The sequence below is a fragment of the Bufo gargarizans genome, chromosome 2, assembly GCF_014858855.1.
Source record: "Bufo gargarizans isolate SCDJY-AF-19 chromosome 2, ASM1485885v1, whole genome shotgun sequence".
Taxonomy (NCBI): domain Eukaryota; kingdom Metazoa; phylum Chordata; class Amphibia; order Anura; family Bufonidae; genus Bufo; species Bufo gargarizans.
The window spans coordinates 693150933-693172972 of NC_058081.1; the positions used below are offsets into that span (position 1 = coordinate 693150933).

A 22040-nucleotide genomic window follows, 5' to 3' on the forward strand; every position below is an offset into this window, starting at 1 on the left:
TTTTTTTTTTAAGCGGCGCAGTTGCTGATAGCAGTGTTTACTTTTCCTTTGTACAAGGGTTAATAAATTAATAAATGGGCATATAACCATGTTTCACAACCAATGTGCCTCCAGCAGTTGCAAAACTACATCTCCCAGAATGCCTGGACATCCTTTGCATGCTGGGAGGTGTAGTTTTGCAACTGCTGGAGGCACACTGGTTGGGAAACACTGTTATATGCCCATTTCCTCCCCCCTCCACCTTATTTTATATTCTTTTTTTTACAGAATTTCTCCTAAGCTTTATTACTATTTACTAGGGTCGGTTCCTCTACCTTTGGAAACTCCTGGCAGGCAAACTCTGTGTGAGGAGGGTGTCTGGACTCTGGAGAGGCTTTTCCCGTGGCTGGCTTGCTCCTGTGCTCCGATTCAGAGATCAGATGTCTGTGGGCAAAGTCATGGGCAACATGAATAAAAAAAAAAACACTTGAGGTTCCAAGGAGAGTTAGGAGACATTACACTGGGGGCAGCCACAAGGAGACGTTATACTGTATGGGGGCAGCCACAAGGAGAGGTTATACTGTATGAGGGCAGCCACAAGGAGACGTTATACTGTATGGGGGCAGCCACAAGGAGACGTTATACTGTATGGGGGCAGCCACAAGGAGACGTTATACTGTATGGGGGCAGCCACAAGGAGACGTTATACTGTATGAGGGCAGCCACAAGGAGACGTTATACTGTATGGGGGCAGCCACAAGGAGACGTTATACTGTATGGGGGCAGCCACAAGGAGACGTTATACTGTATGGGGGCAGCCACAAGGAGACGTTATACTGTATGGGGGCAGCCACAAGGAGACGTTATACTGTATGGGGGCAGCCACAAGGAGACGTTATACTGTATGAGGGCAGCCACAAGGAGACGTTATACTGTATGGGGGCAGCCACAAGGAGACGTTATACTGTATGGGGGCAGCCACAAGGAGACGTTATACTGTATGGGGGCAGCCACAAGGAGACGTTATACTGTATGAGGGCAGCCACAAGGAGACGTTATACTGTATGGGGGCAGCCACAAGGAGACGTTATACTGTATGGGGGCAGCTACAAGGAGACGTTATACTGTATGGGGGCAGCCACAAGGAGATGTTATACTGTATGGGGGCAGCCACAAGGAGATGTTATACTGTATGGGGGCAGCCACAAGGAGACGTTATACTGTATTGGGGCAGCCACAAGGAGACGTTATACTGTATGGGGGCAGCCACAAGGCGACGTTATACTGTATGGGGGCAGCCACAAGGAGACGTTATACTGTATGGGGGCAGCTACAAGGAGATGTTATACTGTATGGGGGAAGCCACAAGGAGACGTTATACTGTATGGGTTCAGCCACAAGGTGAAGTTATACTGTATGGGGGCAGCTACAAGGAGACATTATACTGTATGGAGGCCACAAGGAGACGTTAGACTGTATGAGGGCAGCCAGAAGGAGACGCTAGACTGTATGGGGGCAGCCACAAGGAGACGTTAGACTGTATGGGGGCAGCCACAAGGAGACGTTATACTGTTTGGGGGCAGCCACAAGGAGACGCTATACTGTATGGGGGCAGCCACAAGGAGACATTAGACTGTATGGGGGCAGCCACAAGGAGACGTTATACTGTATGGGGGCAGCCACAAGGAGACGTTATACTGTATGGGGGCAGCTACAAGGAGACATTATACTGTATGGGGGCAGCCACAAGGAGATGTTATACTGTATGGGGGCAGGCACAAGGAGACGTTATACTGTATGGGGTCAGCCACAAGGTGACGTTATACTGTATGGGGGCAGCCACAAGGAGACGTTATACTGTATTGGGGCAGCTACAAGGAGACGTTATACTGTATGGGGGCAGCCACAAGGAGACGTTATACTGTATGGGGGCAGCCACAAGGAGACGTTATACTGTATGGGGGCAGCTAAAAGGAGATGTTATACTGTATGGGGGAAGCCACAAGGAGATGTTATACTGTATGGGGGAAGCCACAAGGAGACGTTATACTGTATGGGGGAAGCCACAAGGAGATGTTATACTGTATGGGGGAAGCCACAAGGAGACGTTATACTGTATGGGTTCAGCCACAAGGTGAAGTTATACTGTATGGGGGCAGCCACAAGGAGACGTTATACTGTGTGGGGGCAGCCACAAGGAGACGTTATACTGTATGGGGGCAGCTACAAGGAGACATTATACTGTATGGAGGCCACAAGGAGACATTAGACTGTATGAGGGCAGCCAGAAGGAGACGCTAGACTGTATGGGGGCAGCCACAAGGAGACGTTAGACTGTATGGGGGCAGCCACAAGGAGACGTTATACTGTTTGGGGGCAGCCACAAGGAGACGCTATACTGTATGGGGGCAGCCACAAGGAGACGTTAGACTGTATGGGGGCAGCTACAAGGAGACATTATACTGTATGGGGGCAGCCACAAGGAGACGTTATACTGTATGGGGGCAGCCACAAGGAGACGTTATACTGTATGGGGTCAGCCACAAGGTGACGTTATACTGTATGGGGGCAGCCACAAGGAGATGTTATACTGTATGGGGGCAGGCACAAGGAGACGTTATACTGTATGGGGTCAGCCACAAGGTGATGTTATACTGTATGGGGGCAGCCACAAGGAGACGTTATACTGTATTGGGGCAGCCACAAGGAGACGTTATACTGTATGGGGGCAGCCACAAGGCGACGTTATACTGTATGGGGGCAGCCACAAGGAGACGTTATACTGTATGGGGGCAGCTACAAGGAGATGTTATACTGTATGGGGGAAGCCACAAGGAGACGTTATACTGTATGGGTTCAGCCACAAGGTGAAGTTATACTGTATGGGGGCAGCTACAAGGAGACATTATACTGTATGGAGGCCACAAGGAGACGTTAGACTGTATGAGGGCAGCCAGAAGGAGACGCTAGACTGTATGGGGGCAGCCACAAGGAGACGTTAGACTGTATGGGGGCAGCCACAAGGAGACGTTATACTGTTTGGGGGCAGCCACAAGGAGACGCTATACTGTATGGGGGCAGCCACAAGGAGACATTAGACTGTATGGGGGCAGCCACAAGGAGACGTTATACTGTATGGGGGCAGCCACAAGGAGACGTTATACTGTATGGGGGCAGCTACAAGGAGACATTATACTGTATGGGGGCAGCCACAAGGAGACGTTATACTGTATGGGGGCAGGCACAAGGAGACGTTATACTGTATGGGGTCAGCCACAAGGTGACGTTATACTGTATGGGGGCAGCCACAAGGAGACGTTATACTGTATTGGGGCAGCTACAAGGAGACGTTATACTGTATGGGGGCAGCCACAAGGAGACGTTATACTGTATGGGGGCAGCCACAAGGAGACGTTATACTGTATGGGGGCAGCTAAAAGGAGATGTTATACTGTATGGGGGAAGCCACAAGGAGATGTTATACTGTATGGGGGAAGCCACAAGGAGACGTTATACTGTATGGGGGAAGCCACAAGGAGATGTTATACTGTATGGGGGAAGCCACAAGGAGACGTTATACTGTATGGGTTCAGCCACAAGGTGAAGTTATACTGTATGGGGGCAGCCACAAGGAGACGTTATACTGTGTGGGGGCAGCCACAAGGAGACGTTATACTGTATGGGGGCAGCTACAAGGAGACATTATACTGTATGGAGGCCACAAGGAGACATTAGACTGTATGAGGGCAGCCAGAAGGAGACGCTAGACTGTATGGGGGCAGCCACAAGGAGACGTTAGACTGTATGGGGGCAGCCACAAGGAGACGTTATACTGTTTGGGGGCAGCCACAAGGAGACGCTATACTGTATGGGGGCAGCCACAAGGAGACGTTAGACTGTATGGGGGCAGCTACAAGGAGACATTATACTGTATGGGGGCAGCCACAAGGAGACGTTATACTGTATGGGGGCAGCCACAAGGAGACGTTATACTGTATGGGGTCAGCCACAAGGTGACGTTATACTGTATGGGGGCAGCCACAAGGAGACATTATACTGTATGGAGGCCACAAGGAGACGTTAGACTGTCTGAGGGCAGCCAGAAGGAGACGTTACACTGTATGGGGGCAGCCACAAGGAGACGTTAGACTGTATGGGGGCCACAAGGAGACGTTATACTGTATGAGGGCAGCCACAAGGAGACGTTATACTGTATGAGGGCAGCCACAAGGAGACGTTAGACTGTATGGGGGCAGCCACAAGGAGACGTTATACTGTTTGGGGGCAGCCACAAGGAGACGCTATACTGTATGGGGGCAGTCACAAGGAGACTGTATGGGGGCCACAAGGAGACATACTGTAAGGAGTCAGGACAACAATTTTTGAAGCCCCTCCCTCCTCAGTATAATAGTCTTGTGGCCATCATACAGTAATGTATATTTCTTCTTGCCCTAATGCCTGCTTTTAGAGATCAATGTGCAGCTTGCAGGCAGGAAGGGAAGGACCAGGGCCATAGAAGACAGACACAACAATCTTCTAACTAAGCTTTATACACTTACTAGGGTCGGTTCCTATAACTTTTAAAACTACTGTCAGCCGGAGGATGTCTGGACTCTGGAGAGGCTTTTCCCACGCCTGGCTTGCTCTTGTGCTCCGATTCGGAGATCAGATGTCTGTGGGGGGAGGAGCCAGGGACGGTGGCGGCCGCTGCGGAAAGTGTGAATCAGAGCAGCCGCGGGAAAAGTCTCTTTCCAGACAACCTCCACCACATGCAGAACTGGTCACTTCCGATGGCTGTGGGCGGAGTCTTAAACATGGGAGGAGCCGGGGACAGCGGAGGCTGAAGAAGCTGTTTTTGCTGTGCGACAGTGCGAGATGCAGGGGCAGGCCGCCGACGGACACATTTAGAAGCGGCGCACAGGTATCGGCAGTGGTATCAGGGACATTTGCACGAGTAGAAGTACTCGTGCAAATGTCCGGTATCGGTCCCGATACTGATACTGGTATCGGTATCGGGACATCCCTAGTATTGGCCCATAAGACCCAGACCCAGGGGTCAAAGATACAGGGTATTTTAACAATAATAATAAAAAATTAATTTTTTTCTGCCCCTTCCCCCCCCCCCCCCCCCCGTCTCTGCGCCCTAAGGCAGCCGCTTGGTCTGCCTTATTATAGCACCGGCTACTCAAAAAGGACAAAAGCTGTCATTTTCTCCTCTTCGACGTTTTTCTAACTGACGAAAAGTAGCCTTCACCATCTGATGTTCTATTAGAAGATCAACTCCAACTGTTCGCAAAGATTTAGATAAGGGTTTTGTCAATTGGAAAATGCATAGATAAATAAAGCCATGATTGCTTCATATCACAGATGTGCTTCTTTGTAGCGTATGACGTTGACTCTTAATTCAGAATCACAGAATCACATCAACGTACATGGAACTGTTGGATTCTAATGGACCAAATACTTTTGTCACTGTTGCATCCTTTTACCACCAACGTGTTTCACCGATGGTTTGCAGCCTGAGGTGTTGAGCAGTAAACCTTCTCTACTCATCCGATCCCACGCATCTATCCTTAAAAAAACTATGAAGTTTAGAAGAGAAAAGAGGTTGTAGGTTTACATCACCATTCACAAGATTTAAAGAGTTTTCTGCAATTTAAATATTGATGACCTGTCCTCAGGATAGGTCATCAATGGTGATGAATCAATTTCTTGAAATTTGTTTCAGGTTCGATTCTAACGAATCGGTCGACAGATATTGGTAGTAATAAATTCGACTCAAATTGAAAGTTCTCAGATTGCTCTGAAAAGTCATGTATGATACTCGGAGGTCTCCTAGGACTAGATCCAACTCCTTCACAAGCTCTTTAACGCCAACACCGCATAAGGCTACATGCACATGACCGTTGTGTGTTTTGCGGTCCGCAAATCTCAGATCTGCAAATTGCGGAACGGCACGGACAGCCTTTAATATAACTGCCTATTCTTGCTCGCAAAGCGCGGACAAGAATAGTACATGTTATATTTTTTTTTTGCGGGGCCACGGAACGGAGCAACGGATGCGGAAAGCACACGGAGTGCTGTCCGCATCTTTTGTGGCCCCATTGAAGTGAACTGCGGCTTGGATGCGCACCAAAACAATGGCCGTGTGCATGAGGCCTAAGGCTGAGTTCACATCACCAGTTAGTTTTCAGTTCTTCTGATCTCTCAGAAGAAGAGGAGAAAAAAAAAAAAGATCCTATAAAAAAAAAACACATCCTATAACATCAGTTATGCATAGGAAGCATTTTTTTACAGGATCCTGTAAAAAAAACAAACAGAACCTATTGCATCAGTTGGCATCCATTTGAGCCGTTTCTGTCTGAGATCCATTTTTTTATACGGAAACAAAAGTACTAAAAGTACTGCATGGAGGAATTTTTTTCTTCTAAAAATGGATCTCAGACGCAGGGGTGCACCAAGCCTTTCTACTGCCTGAGGCAAAAAATTAAATGGCGCCCCTCCCTCCCCAATGACAATTTCTTAACCTAACCCCTTCCCTTCAGGACATGGCTGCCCCTCTCGCCCCTACCTGGTGGTGCCTGAGGCGATCGCCTCACCTGGCCTCATTGGTGGTGCACCCCTGCTCAGGCAGAAGTGCTCAAAAGGATGCCAGCTGATGCAATAAGATCCGTTTTTTTACAGGATCCTGTTTATTTTTTCCTCTTCTGATGGATCCGAAGAACGGAAAGCTAAATGGAGATGTGAACTCAGCCTTAGTAATGTCAAAGTTACAGCAACATATATGGCTGGGGGGAAATGGATTGCAGCCAGTGGTGAAAAACAGCCTGTTTAATAACTCACTGCACTGCCGGATTTTAGTTTTTAATTAAAACATGGACCACAAATTATCCTTGGTGGAAGAGGCCTTCTTTTCTATCTCCTGCTCTGTAAAATGGTGGTCGTCATTTTGATCATAAAAGATTCAGATTCAGATGGAATACGAATTTTTGAGACATTTTAGACTAATTTGATTAATTTATGTTTTGTTTATTTTGTACAATTATGTTATGTTTCACCAGAAACTGTCCGTGGTTAATATTTTTATATTTTCAGGTGTAATGGCCTGCAAGATATCATCTAAGAGTTTCCTAGTTTTGGCAATGACATTTGTCTTACTTGTAAGCCTTGCCTTTTATCACAGTTTGGAAAAGGTAAATATACCGTATCTTGGATTGTTTTAATGAGGACAATTTTATATGTTTTTGTTTTTTTTACCGGTAGAGGAAATGAATCATTATAAATATGAGATGTGCTTATGATAAAATGTCAAATGAATCTGCATTCGTGTGTTGCCTGTAAATAAAATGAAAACCATCAAAACACATTAAAGAGGTATTCTATGAATCGCAAGTTACCACATATTGCTAGTGCAACGGGCCACCTCCTAGGGCCCTATAAATTGTTGGTACCCAGGTGTAGGAATGGCCGAGTGGTATAGGGTGGCCTACAATGTACCTTAATGTTTGTGTCCCAGTGCTACTACTGGATATTGCTGGACCCCAGGCGTTGACTCTGAAGCATCAAATGGGGGGTATAGTTGAGTGGAGACCTTGTTGTGAAGTTTATAACAGATTTACTTGAATAAACGTTTCTCCAAACAGGCTTTGTCTTGGTTCCCAGCAGGCTTTGGCATTAACTGTGGCAGGCAACCTTCTCTCTGCTACGTCTGTTGCTCTCTGGCTCTGCTGTACTGACAGGATAGCTATGTAACTCAGCTCTCTCTGGGTTCTGCAACTTCTCACTTGGCAGTCTGATTCTGAATTATGCTATTCCAGGGAGTCTCTCTCTTCTGGCTCCTGAGGCGCTAAGCTTCTGCCTCCATATCCAGATAAGCTGAAGGTGCTCCAGCTGGCCTGGACAAGGCCATATCCAGCAGGGACGTGCACCTGCTGCACACCCTCCCTTGGCAGGGGGTAAACTAGAACCTTCCCCTAGCAGGGGGTAAGCTAGACTTTCCCCTAGCAGAGGGTATGCTAGACTGACTAGAACTGGTCTCCACCCTTCCTGCAGCAAGTTGGAAACACCCACCACATCACAGAGGGGGTGTTAGAATGGAAAAAAAGGTTCCACTCTATGTAACTATAGCTCTGCCATTTATGCTGCCACTTGCTGTTGAACCAGGCATATTACAATTGAACATAAACAGTTACAGAATAGAGAATGCACATAGTAAAGAACCCGCAATAAATACGTATGATGACATGAGGATAACCATAGGAGACAGCAGCAGGGTGCAGAAGTGGTAATGCACCTCTGGGGCATTACATACCCCCTTACTTAAAAACCAAGCCACCCTCAGCTTGTGCTTACGGTATATATGCTCTAAGGGCACCTGGAAAAAATTTAAGTTCTGCATGAAAATACACATGCATAGACTAACATATAAGAAGGCTACCTATGGGTTCCTGCCTGTGTGAGTAGGGTGTCTAACCACGGTTTTCCCTCTCACAGTGGACCAACCAATCAAATATTGCACTAAGCTCTCAATACTCGACGACATGACCACAGTCGTATATGGAGCGTGGGGGAGTCATGTACTGTAATCTCTCCACATGCTATGATATACCCGCAAATAGAAGGGTTACTTCATCCTGTATTCCCTTCCTGGCACCAAGGCCTTAAAATGCTTTATGCTTCGTCACCTTGACGACTGACCAGGTAGCTTCACACATTTTTCCTAGGCTTGGCAACACACCAGACCTGAGGATATACATAACCTTGGCAAAGTACAAGGCCTGCAAACATATAACAATTATGAGGATGAGGCCATGCTCTCCAATCTCTCCAGACACGTTTTAGCAGCGGGTTAACCATGACGATGTCAGATGTTTGTGACTTACCACTTGGTTCCCCCTGTGTAGCAATACAATACAATGCCTAGGCTATCTAGCTAACACAAGGTCACATAAGAACCATTAGTATTTAATGTCCTCAGAGGCAGTCCATAATGAGCAATAGCGATGTAAAACTTTTTTGTGCGTACCAGACGTCCTCAGAGGCAGTCCATAATAAGCAATCTGGCTAACAGAATTAAGTGCATAGTCCATACAAAAACTTCATATATCACATTGCTGCACCTGCAAAGGAATGCACACAATGGGTATAATATGTAAACGTTGTTGAACCTGAAAAATATTATTGTAAATTACAGTGCAAAATAGATAAGGTATCCATATAAGGCACATATTCAACACAATCAGGTAGTGCAATAAGACAATACATTTACAGTTGAGTCCTTCCTTCAGTGCTTGGAGGTAAAGTGCACCAATCGGGAACTTTAAGTGCAAAACAGTCTTTTGTAATCCATAGGGAATAACGTAATGTCATTATTTGTAATCCACATGAGGTAACAAAGTCATTTCTACTCCACTTGGGTATAGGAATAGCAGCACAGTTCATGAGAACCCTTTTTGGCAACAGGGGCTCCAAAAATAACCTGAAAAGGGAGAATAAAGGGAATGGGCGCTGTTGAGCACAACTTGGAGGTATAAGATAGTTGGGGGGAGTCCTTACTAACATGGCCATCCAGGTGAGGACAAAAAACAAAGGGCAACACAAACCATAAAAACAATGTCAACCTCACCCTTCAGGTCCAGTGAATGAAGTGGCTCCCAGAAGTCACTGGTCCTTTAGAACAAGATGATGCAGAAGATGAGCTCTTTAGAGGAAGGACCTCAGATCCCCCTCGCTGCTAGAGCTGCTAAAGGCGATTAGAGGTCTGTCCTGCCTCTTGTAATCCACTCTTGCAGCAATGGTGGTGTTCTGGCGACACCTACTGTCAGAAAGTGGTAAGCTCCTGATGGTCACGCTCCTCATAGCTGCCGTGACCTGGTTCCTGCCATCATGAAAGGGTCGATGATCTCTGGCTGTAAGGGGGCCGGTAAGTAGTCCTCCTCTCTGGGTGGCGTATATTGGAACGCACTCCTCCAGGCTGACTCCATCTTCCAGGGTAATGTCACGGCTGAGGATGGGGAAAACCCTCAGCCGTGCGATGCCAGAAGATGGTAGGTCGCTACTTGGCCAGGACCACAGAATTAGGGAGCAGGTCACCTCCTAACGCATCCCTAATCTGACCCTGACTCCTAGCTACATGAGCCGACCTTGAAGGTAGGAGGGCTCATGCTCAGGAACCTCAGATCCCTACTCACCCTTCGCAGATCCCTGAGCTAGGAGCTGGGTAGACAGCCCGTTCCTCCTGGACGCGGAGAAACAGGAGTCTAAAGTGGCCAAGCTGCAAGGGAATAGAAACATGAACAGACTATGGATATGGCAGGAGAGTGAAAGACTTCCACCCCTACCTGCCACAGATACACTGACTGGATCCCTGAGCTCAAGTGCTGAAATCCACACACAGACATAAAAGGACACAGCACACAAACACACAGGAAGCCAGAACCATAGCTGCAATAATAACAGACACCACATAAACATAAACTTAACATCACAACATTTATGACCACAAGGGTGGCCCTCACTGGCAGATGGTATAAGGGACCAGGAGGGTGCCTCCAGCTTACAAACAAGGCTGGAGTACCCCTCAGACTACTGATCTTAACTGAGGCTTTATAGACCATGTAGCCACACCCACACACAGACACACCCAGTGCTCACACACACAGAAGGGATTTAACCCTTCCTACATCAGACAAGGGAAAACAGCAACTTAAAGGGGAATACACACACAATAAACCCCGTGCACACCAGAACGGAAAGTGCACACATATAAACACAGGTTGCAGATGCAACCGCATGCACTTGACAGCAAGCTACCTAGCCACAGCTAAGGCTGCTATACTGCCAAAACATAATGTTGCCAGCGGCAACCACAGGTGAGGCAACTGCATGCGGTTTAAGGAGTCACGACCATAACCATGGTCGTGACAGGTAACTGGTAGGCTATTACTGTCGGACTGAAGACAAATGAAGCGTTGGCCATACCTGCCATGTGTTGACCGATCGTTGGGGGTGCAGGCAGTCCCGGTATCAGAGGCTCCAGCTCAGGTAGAGGTTTTTCTCTGAAGCGCAGCACTCCGTCTTCTGCTTCCTGCAGGCGTCCAACACGTTCTCGGGCAGCTGGGTCCTCCTGCCAGTGCTCCGGGTGGACACTGGGACTAGAGGCTTTTCCAGAAGGCTCATCCCTGCACAAAAGGGGCCTTTAGAGGACCACATAGGAGTATACTCCACTTGCTTCCCTTTGTACAAACTGTGTCGGGACTGCGGCAGGTAAGGCCGTTTAAACAAAGGGCCGGTTAACAAAGAATTCAGTCCTGGACTCATCGTCCTGTATGAACCTCGTACCTCGCTCCACATTGAACCAAACGACGGTCCAGGTTCTTCTTTCCAGTACTGGGTCATGAGGCAAAGATCGGTCCATCAACCGGACTACCCAGTCTTCAATTGCCTTTCTGTAGTCCCAAGTGTTGGTCGCATGGGTCGTTACTCCATGGGGCATGATGGGGTTGAGGCTATCATAGGCCTTGCTCTTTCTGGGCGGCAGAATGGGAACTTCTGCCTCCTCTGCCATGCCAGCAGGCACAGGGAAAGCTTGCGGTATCTTCTTGGGGGGGTCGCTGCAATTGCGAGACATAAATCTCCTGCGGGGTATCCTGCACTTCAGGCATTTCACCTCCCAACAAATTCGGCCCCAGTCTGGCTTTGGAAGCGCCTGTCACGAGAAGAGGAAAAGGGAAGGTGCAAACTGACTCCACCCACTCCTCTGTCCCTGCCTACTTGCACTTACCTGTCCTAGGCAACGGAGCGCAACTGGCTGCTATCCCTTACATGCGTAAGTGCGGAGAGATAAACAATCAGATAAACAAAAGAGAGGTCAAAATCAGGAGGGCGAGGAGGTACCAAGGAAACGGCAGAATCAGCGTCAATGTACAATCAGAGAGTCAATACCAGGAGAAGCAGTAGGACACAGGGAGCAAGCAAAAGTCAAAGTCAAGTAACAAGCCAAAATACAAATACCAAGTATAAAGCCAATGGAATGTTCACAAGGAATAGGCCAGCAGGCTGCCTGTTAAATAGAGGAGGGAAGGAGTCATGTGACGTGGCCAGCGTCACATGACTCGTCCCTCTGCATACAGCTGAGCGCAGCCTCCTCACAGTAACCATGGGAGCGGAGGACTCATGGGAGCGGCTGGGGAGCGACCGTTGCTCTGGAGACGAGGACACAACGCACGTTCTCGCTCCGAATTTACAGCAGGGTGCCGACGTCGCTGAGGGGGAGGAGTGCGAAGCCGGCTCCCTGTGACAGCGCCAGGCAGCAGGGGGCAGTCATGTACACAGTTCTTTTAGTATATTCTAACCTGAAGCGTCCCCATCACTATGGGAACGCCTCTGTGTTAGAATATACTGTCGGATCTGAGTTTTCACGAAGTGAAAACTCAGCTCTGAAAAATCTTTTATGCAGACGGATCTTCGGATCCGTCTGTATGAAAGTAACCTACGGCCACGGATCACGGACACGGATGCCAATCTTGTGTGCATCCGTGTTCTTTCACGGACCCATTGACTTGAATGGATCCGTGAACCGTTGTCCGTCAAAAAAATAGGACAGGTCATATTTTTTTGACGGACAGGATACACGGATCACGGTCTCGGCTGCAAAACGGAGCATTTTCCGATTTTTCCACGGACCCATTGAAAGTCAATGGGTCCGCGAAAAAAAACGGAAAACGGTCGTGTGCATGAGGCCTTATGGTGATTCGGTTCGAGTTGTATTCGACTGAAGCTTTTAAAAAATTCAGATTGAAACAGAATCTGAAATTTTGCCAATTCGAATCAGGCAACTTTCTCAAAAAGGCATCAGCTGTTTTTCAAATCAGAAGACAGGAAAAATGAAGAGGGAGGATCACATGGGAGATGTCTATGTATAAACATTAGCAGGCATTTTACCCCCAAAAATAAAAACTTTTGGACTATTTAAAAAGAAAGTAAAAAATCGGTGCAGTTTTGTAAAGAGGCAGTTTGTTACCCCCGGCAGCCATTCATTTATCCCAAAGACATATATGTTGCTGTCACTTAAAAAGCTTAAAATGAGTTGCATACAGTTCTAGGAAACCCCAGAATGTCATCCACAACTTGTCAGGGCAGTTTGGGACCTTTCAATTCGGGTTCAATTTATTCTGACCCAAATCAAATCCGCCAAATGATGTGACTGCACTGAATCTGAATAAAATTTCAGAAAATTTGCTCATCACCAATCCTAAGTATAGGTAATCAGTAGTTCAGTCCTGGCAAACTCGTTTAGGAAATTAAATCTGGTCCTCTTGTACCATGGTAAAAATGCACAGGTGGGAAACTGAAGACTAAAATGATCACATAGTTTTGACTTGAGATGCCGAATATTTCCCCAAACCAGACATGCAAACTCATATTCTAGACATTGAACTATTATTTTAAAATGACTGTAGTGGAATATGTTTTTGGACAATCCAAGCATGAGCTACACATGAGTTACCAAATCTAAAATGTTTGACTTCTTCACAGTGTTTCGGACCAGCAATCCCCATGGTGTTGTTAAATGCAGAGATCCAAACTGTATCCGAAATTGAATTGACAGTAAACAAAATCTTCACTCAGATAGATCGAAGGATTCCCAGGATAAAGGTCACTGATCTATCAAATACAACTAGCGCCAAAAATAGCAAGATCTACCTAAAGAATCCAAAGAACAGCTATTGCGTTGGAGACCACGTAACCGTTCAGGTGGATATGTTTGATTATTCAGGAAAGAAGAAAACCTATGGAGGAGACTTTTTGAGAGCAAGGATATCAACACCAGAGCTTGAAGCAGGGGCTTCGGGAAGGATTGAGGATTTCAACAATGGTACCTATTATGTCCATTTCATCCTTTTCTGGGAAGGTAAAGTTAATATTGAGGTGCTTCTACTGCATCCAAGCGAAGGGGCATCAGCCTTGTGGACTTTTAGAAATAAATGGCATGGCTATGTAGACCATTTGGGCAAGTTCATAAAACCACAAGGACAGAGTGAGGTGGAATGTGGATTTGACCTGGACAAAAAGCAAGAACTGTGTGAGTATAAAGATATACGAGATGAAGAATATTTTTATTGTGTCAAACCTCCGAATTTTAGTTGTGACTCTCTCAGCGAAGTAAAGAGCTGGTGGAGAAACGACAAGTCATTGTTCACTACACTTGAGAGGAGCTTAATTAACAAGTAAGTGTATGACTTTAAACAATCAATATTACCTTTGGTTGCATAGAATACAGTTACACATACAGTACCCGTCTTGGACACACCTTTTCATCAAATTGGGTTTTCTTCTTTTGTTCTCTACATTGTAGATTCATATTGAAGACATGAAATGTTGAAGGAACATATATGGAATTAAGTAGCAAACAAAAAGGCATTAAACCAGAATATATTTTATCTATATTAGCCTCCTTTTGCTTTGATGACAACTTTGCACCCTCTTGGCATTTCCTTAGTCAGCTTCAAGAGGTAGTCACCTGGTATGGTTTTCCAACAGTCTTGAAGGAGTTCACACTTGGCTGTTTTTTCTTCACTCTGTGGTCCAATTTATCCCACACCATCTCAACTGGGTTAAGGTCGGGTGATTGTGGCGGTCATGTCATCTTACACAGTACTCCATTTCTCTCATTTTTCGAGAGTTCAAGGTTATTGTCCTTTGGAAAAACAAATGTGACCACATAGGATGAATTGTGACTGCAGAATGCTGTGGTGGCCATGCTGATTAAGTGTGCCTTGAATTTTGAATAAATCACTAACATAGTCACCTGCAAAGCACTCCCATGCATTCACACCTCCTGTCCAATGTTCACGGTGGGAGTCACACAGGTAGAAACTATTTGCACACCTTTTCTGTGTCTCATTAACACTTTTTTGTTTACTACTTAATTCAGTATGTGTTTTGAAAATGATTTCAAATGGCATAAAATAATAAGCTCAGGCAATCACTGGCTGTAGCGGTGACCCACTAAGGCCAATGGTCAAGTAGTCACATGTCCATCTTGAAAAGGAACAGGAGGTAGAGGACAAACTGAAGCAATGAAACCAGAGCTGCTGGTGATCAATAAGGTGAACAGACTAATACATGTGCGTAGCGTGAGTTACGAGCACCCGGGGCAAGCAAAGTATTGCGCGCCATAATCTGTGGACACACCCCTTTTTATAGAACCACACCCCAAATTATACAAAGACCAACATTACCAATAACACTACAGTATATAAAGGCCAAATAATACTAATACCACATGGTCACATATGATGAGAATATTACCACCATACTGATACTGAATAATAATACAACACTATACCAAAACCAGCATTGCCAACGCTAAACACTATAGGAAACCTCTGCTTGTTTTTTGTTAGCATGTGTTACTTTTTTTTTTTTTTTCAGATTTAATGCTAAATTATAACAGATCTCACCCTTAAAAAGGGTAAAATCCACATAAAAAATTGCACATACAATTAACATTCTGCAGATTTCAAAATCTGCACAGCATCCATTGCTCCGTTCATTGGTCCGCCCAAAAAATATAACCTGTCCTATTCTTGTCCGTTTGTCGGACAAGAATAGGCAGTTACAGTATATTAATGGCTGTCCGTGCCATTCCGCAAATTGCGGAATGCACACGGACGCCATCCGTGTTTTGCGGATCCACAATTTGCTTGAATTAACTACTTGAATTAATTCCCAATCCCCATTTAAGGGGTTGTCGGGGTTCAGAGCTGAACCCGGACATATCGCTATCTTCACCCCTCTGGTCCCCCTCATATAAACATCAGGGCTTTTCTGTTTACTTTAGCACACTGCTAGGTGGAGACTTCCGCCTAGCAGTGTTCATAATGACATCACCGGCTCTGATAGGCAGGCTTTAGTGCAGCCCTAGCCATTTTACAGGCTAGGGCAGCGCTAAAGCCGGTCCATTAGTGTTGGTGACGTCACTGGGCTCACTGCTGGATGGAAGCCTCCGCCTACCTTTACCCATGGAGAGCCCGGTACGTGGCTGGTTGTCCTAAAATGCCTTTGCCCTTCGCAATTCAGCACAGGAGAGCATCAGAGCATGAAATGTTTCTGTGGAGGTTTCTCCATCATATGGCTTGTTACATGGACATGATAGAACATATACAACATATTCTAAACTACATGTGAGATGGAAACGGATATACCACTCCAGTGTCAGGATGTACAAAGGATCTACCCTTGCACATATACTGGCAATTGACACAGCCAAGGCAGGGAAAACAACCTAGCCCAGGCTGTGCCAATGGGCCCTGTCTGACAGTCTTTATCGTTCCAACGTCTGCTCTGACCAACTGGTCACGCAGACTCTTGGACCTGCTATAGGAAAAAAGTGTGGGGGGGGGGGGTTAAATTCTGGTACCTCCCTTATACATCCTTTCAAAATATGCCAGTGATGCCTGATGATGTTACTAATGTCATTACTAGCTTCCGTGTATGTAGAGATAAACGGAAGTCTAGTCGCCTCAGTTCTAGGTCTCTGTTCCGTCAATATCTTATTCCGATCAAGTTTTTTTACTGCTTCCTTGTGTGTAGCCAGCAATCTATTGGGATATCCTCGTTGTGAAAATTTGCTTATCATTCTATTCAATGTACCATCAATCCTATCTAGTTTTGATTCTATGCGTCTAACCCTTAGCATCTGTGAAAATGGTAGATGTCTAATCATTCTTCTGCGGTGACTACTGCTATATGAAAGTATAGTGTTTTTATCCGTGGGTTTTGTATACAATTCAGTATGTAATCCACCATCCTTGACTATCACCTTGGTATCTAGAAATTGTAACTCTGTGCTGGAATGTGCCAGAGTAAACTGCAAAGTAACCTCCACACTGTTCAGAGTATTGTAAAATTCAATCAACTCCCTTTCTTTACCAGTCCAAATGAGGAAGACGTCGTCTATGTATCTCCACCACCTCAGAACATGTCCGCAGTGGTGGGACCGATAGACAACGTCCTCCTCAAAGGCCTGCATTTATATGTTTGCGTACGTCGGGGGCATATTAGACCCCATTGCCATGCCCCGTTTTTGTACATAAAACAGATCCTGGAATAATAAGTAGTTATACCTCAAAATTATATCCAACAACTCCACAATAAAACTGCATGCAGCATCGGAAAACAAAGACAATTGTAGCATTTGATTCACGGCATCAATACCTTTGGCATGATCAATGGATGTATACAGCGAGGTTACATCAAATGATGCCAAAAATGGCCTTTCAATACATGAAATATCAACTTCCCCCAATTTAATAAAAAAAATCGGAGGTATCTTGTATGTATGAGCTTTCACCTATAGCAAAATTGCACAATATCCTATTCAAAAAGACTGCCGGATGACTAAAGACGGAATCTGAGCCTGACACGATGGGTTGCCCAGGGGGATCATTGAGGGTCTTGTGAATTTTTGGTAGTATATATAAAACAGGAGTGACTGGGTGTGTTACAGTAAGATACTCCATAAGACCATCATCAATCACACCAGCCATCAATGCTTCAGTCAAACTCCGCTTTATCCCCTTACCTATCTCAAATTTGGGATCACTATCCAAAACGCCATAGACATCGGTGTCACAGAGTTTTTCTGCTGTATACTTATGTGTGTCCATGACAACTACAGCGCCACCTTTGTCAGCCGGCTTAATCGTAAGAGTGGTATCCTTCTTAATCTGTACCAAGGCCTCAATTTCAACCTTGGTAAGATTAGGATACTTGAAACCACTGTTGGAATATGTGGCTCTGAGCAACTCAATGTCAGATTTCACAGGCTTCTATTGCTGGTTCATTTACTATGGGATTGAAATTACTCTTGGTGGTTACACCTATCATCTCCATTGAGAGTTCACTCAATTGGGATGTATCCTTATATGTCTTATTTTTATTTTTAAACCAGTTTTTTTATTTAATGCTGTGAAAAAAGGCTAATAAATCAACATTGAGATCACACCAATTGACATGTGTATTGGGGCAAAATGAAAGTCCCTTACTCAAGACACTCACTTGTGCTGTGGTGAGTTCCTTTGAAGAGAGATTGACCACAATCATTTCCTCATGTTTGTCTGTCGTTTGTTGGTTGGGCCGCGTTGTTTTGTAATCTTTCTAGATCGTCGGTGTCTGCGGCCACCACGCCTGGTTCGGCATTTTCTTTCATCTGTGGTTGTATGCCATCTCCTAAAAAAACATTCCCATTGGATACAGGCATCTGTGTGTTTTCTTCTTTTCTTTTTTATATCTCTAAAGCTCTGACTATTCGCACCTTCTGCATGCCAAGTATAGATATGTCCCCTCTTGTAATCCTCCTGGTCTCTATTCCATTAAAATCGTTTCCCTTCTTCTGATTCAGCCTTAAACTTTAGTAAGTGGAAATCTAGGCCATCCATGATTTTATCAAACTCCTCTCCAGACAGTTGTAGTTGAGGTTTTGTTTTATATCAGCCAATTCAAGTGTTACCAGAGAAAGTTCATGTTGTAGGTATTCTATGTTCAACAAAATAAAGTCAAAAGCATATTTATTGGAGAGAGTCTCAAAATTCTTACAAAAATTGGTATCACCAGATACATTGGGCTGTATATTTGATCTCATACCTCTTGGGATTCTCTGTGCTTTATAATATTCTCCCAATGTAGACATATGTAATTGTAACGAAATGGATACGGCTTCATATCTCCTTTTAAACTCCTTGATGGATGGAACAAGGAAGGTAGCATCTCCCCGTATTCCCTGTAGAATCCGTTCGGCATCTTTCTGTGTGTATGTTACTCCATTGGGTGAATCAACATCCATGATCGAAAAAGGAAAAATTAAATAAACAAAATCCAAAAAATGAATTCAAAAATAAAAAAGGGGACAAAAAATCGTGCAAAAGCCGCCAGGCTTAATATATAATTAAGACAAAATGGGAGTCAGCACCGATCAAGATTTTAAGTGGCCGGGTGCATGCTCTAGGGAATACGTAAAGCTTACCGAAATATAATGTGCAAAAAAGAGCAGCACTCTAACGCAGGATAAAATAAAATACAAAATGTTTATTCACCCATGGTGTAGCGCTGTTTCGGTTCTACAATTAAGCCTTTCTCAAGCAATAAAAAGGCCTCAGTGAACAAAATATATACCCCCACATCCATAACAACGTGTCACATGATCATTACAATATATAAAACTTTTAACCAATTAGTACATCAATATTCTATCGTGATTAAAAAAAATGAATAAAGTGCCATTGATCAAGTGTTACAACTTATTCATAATATGCATCCCATGTACACACAAATACTATATAGCAATCCATTATCATAAAATTATATATATATATATATATATATATATATATATACAGGGAGTGCAGAATTATTAGGCAAATGAGTATTTTGACCACATCATCCTCTTTATGCATGTTGTCTTACTCCAAGCTGTATAGGCTCGAAAGCCTACTACCAATTAAGCATATTAGGTGATGTGCATCTCTGTAATGAGAAGGGGTGTGGTCTAATGACATCAACACCCTATATCAGGTGTGCATAATTATTAGGCAACTTCCTTTCCTTTGGCAAAATGGGTCAAAAGAAGGACTTGACAGGCTCAGAAAAGTCAAAAATAGTGAGATATCTTGCAGAGGGATGCAGCACTCTTAAAATTGCAAAGCTTCTGAAGCGTGATCATCGAACAATCAAGCGTTTTATTCAAAATAGTCAACAGGGTCGCAAGAAGCGTGTGGAAAGACCAAGGCGCAAAATAACTGCCCATGAACTGAGAAAAGTCAAGCGTGCAGCTGCCAAGATGCCACTTGCCACCAGTTTGGCCATATTTCAGAGCTGCAACATCACTGGAGTGCCCAAAAGCACAAGGTGTGCAATACTCAGAGACATGGCCAAGGTAAGAAAGGCTGAAAGACGACCACCACTGAACAAGACAAACAAGCTGAAACGTCAAGACTGGGCCAAGAAATATCTCAAGACTGATTTTTCTAAGGTTTTATGGACTGATGAAATGAGAGTGAGTCTTGATGGGCCAGATGGATGGGCCCGTGGCTGGATTGGTAAAGGGCAGAGAGCTCCAGTTCGACTCAGACGCCAGCAAGGTGGAGGTGGAGTACTGGTTTGGGCTGGTATCATCAAAGATGAGCTTGTGGGGCCTTTTCGGGTTGAGGATGGAGTCAAGCTCAACTCCCAGTCCTACTGCCAGTTTCTGGAAGACACCTTCTTCAAGCAGTGGTACAGGAAGAAGTCTGCATCCTTCAAGAAAAACATGATTTTCATGCAGGACAATGCTCCATCACACGCATCCAAGTACTCCACAGCGTGGCTGGCAAGAAAGGGTATAAAAGAAGAAAATCTAATGACATGGCCTCCTTGTTCACCTGATCTGAACCCCATTGAGAACCTGTGGTCCATCATCAAATGTGAGATTTACAAGGAGGGAAAACAGTACACCTCTCTGAACAGTGTCTGGGAGGCTGTGGTTGCTGCTGCACGCAATGTTGATGGTGAACAGATCAAAACACTGACAGAATCCATGGATGGCAGGCTTTTGAGTGTCCTTGCAAAGAAAGGTGGCTATATTGGTCACCGATTTGTTTTTGTTTTGTTTTTGAATGTCAGAAATGTATATTTGTGAATGTTGAGATGTTATATTGGTTTCACTGGTAAAAATAAATAATTGAAATGGGTATATATTTGTTTTTTGTTAAGTTGCCTAATAATTATGCATAGTAATAGTCACCTGCACACACAGATATCCCCCTAAAATAGCTAAAACTAAAAACAAACTAAAAACTACTTCCAAAAATATTCAGCTTTGATATTAATGAGTTTTTTGGGTTCATTGAGAACATGGTTGTTGTTCAATAATAAAATTAATCCTCAAAAATACAACTTGCCTAATAATTCTGCACTCCCTGTATATATATATATATATATATATATATATATATATATATAAATAAAAGTGCAAGTTCCTAAGTCCATTAGTATACAATGGGTTAAAAACCAAAAGTGGCAAGTGCTACTAATTATTGTTCGCTGAAGTTAAGTAACCGGCAATCTACATATGAACTCACTGACATCCTGTCAGTGGCGACCTTGGCGTACTGAAATTCTTATTGCGCATGCTGCGGATATTATACGTATCATCCACGTATACATGATTAAGGTCTGTGCCCACTCTTGTTACAACAAAAGTGCTCAGGCAACAATATATCTCAGCAGAGTTCTGTTGATATGATGTGTAACAGCATGGATGTAATGGAGGAGATCCCTCCTCGACTGTACTTTGGATCCGGAGGATTATGGGGATAGATATGGCATTCAGTTGTCGTGGTCTGCCCTCTGTTTTTCCTTCCGTATGTCGGAGACAGCATGCACTTGACAGTGAACAGCTAGTCCCGACAGTGGTCTGTGTATAGAACGGTTGAAATGTATGTATGATATGAATGATATCGGCCTATAGGTTACTGCTGAGATATATTGTTGCCTGAGCACTTGTGCTGTAACAAGTGTGGGCACAGACCTTAATCAACATGGCCGACGAATGCAGGAACCAATCTGCGCATACTCAGAGCTCAGACAGGTGCTACTAAGTTAGATTAATGAGTGGAGTAGAGGTGGACTTTTTAAAGGCACAGTAACTGGTCTTTGATAGCAAGAATTCTTGCTGTTTCTCAGGTGTTCAAATATTTATATTCAGTAGTGCAAGACAAATAAATTCTTTAAAAATCATACAATGTGATTTTCAGATTTTTTTATTTTTTATTCTGTCTCTCAGAGTGGGAATGCACCTACAATGTGAATTTCAGACCCCTCCGTGATTTCTAAGTGGGGGAACTTGCAAAATTGCAGGGTGTTCAAATACTTCTGTTCCTCACTGTATTAATAGTAACATACAAAAACCAGGCCAATATTGATCAAAACATTATTCTCACAATAATCCAACATTAATCCACCATCAAACCAATATGTAACTTTCTTGAACATGAAGGGATCCTAGAAGGCAATCAAAGTAA

At 44.5% G+C, this 22040-nt stretch overlaps 1 protein-coding gene across 1 annotated transcript in view; it reads left to right on the forward strand.

Annotated features, from left to right (window-relative positions):
* The first annotated feature begins 13536 nt into the window (after positions 1 to 13536).
* LOC122926314 (NXPE family member 1-like) overlaps positions 13537 to 22040 on the forward strand; it is a 42434-nt gene continuing 33930 nt past the window's right edge. The window contains exon 1 of the mRNA XM_044277687.1: positions 13537 to 14207. Coding sequence (XP_044133622.1) covers positions 13537 to 14207 — 671 coding nt within the window. The remainder of the gene's footprint in view (positions 14208 to 22040) is intronic.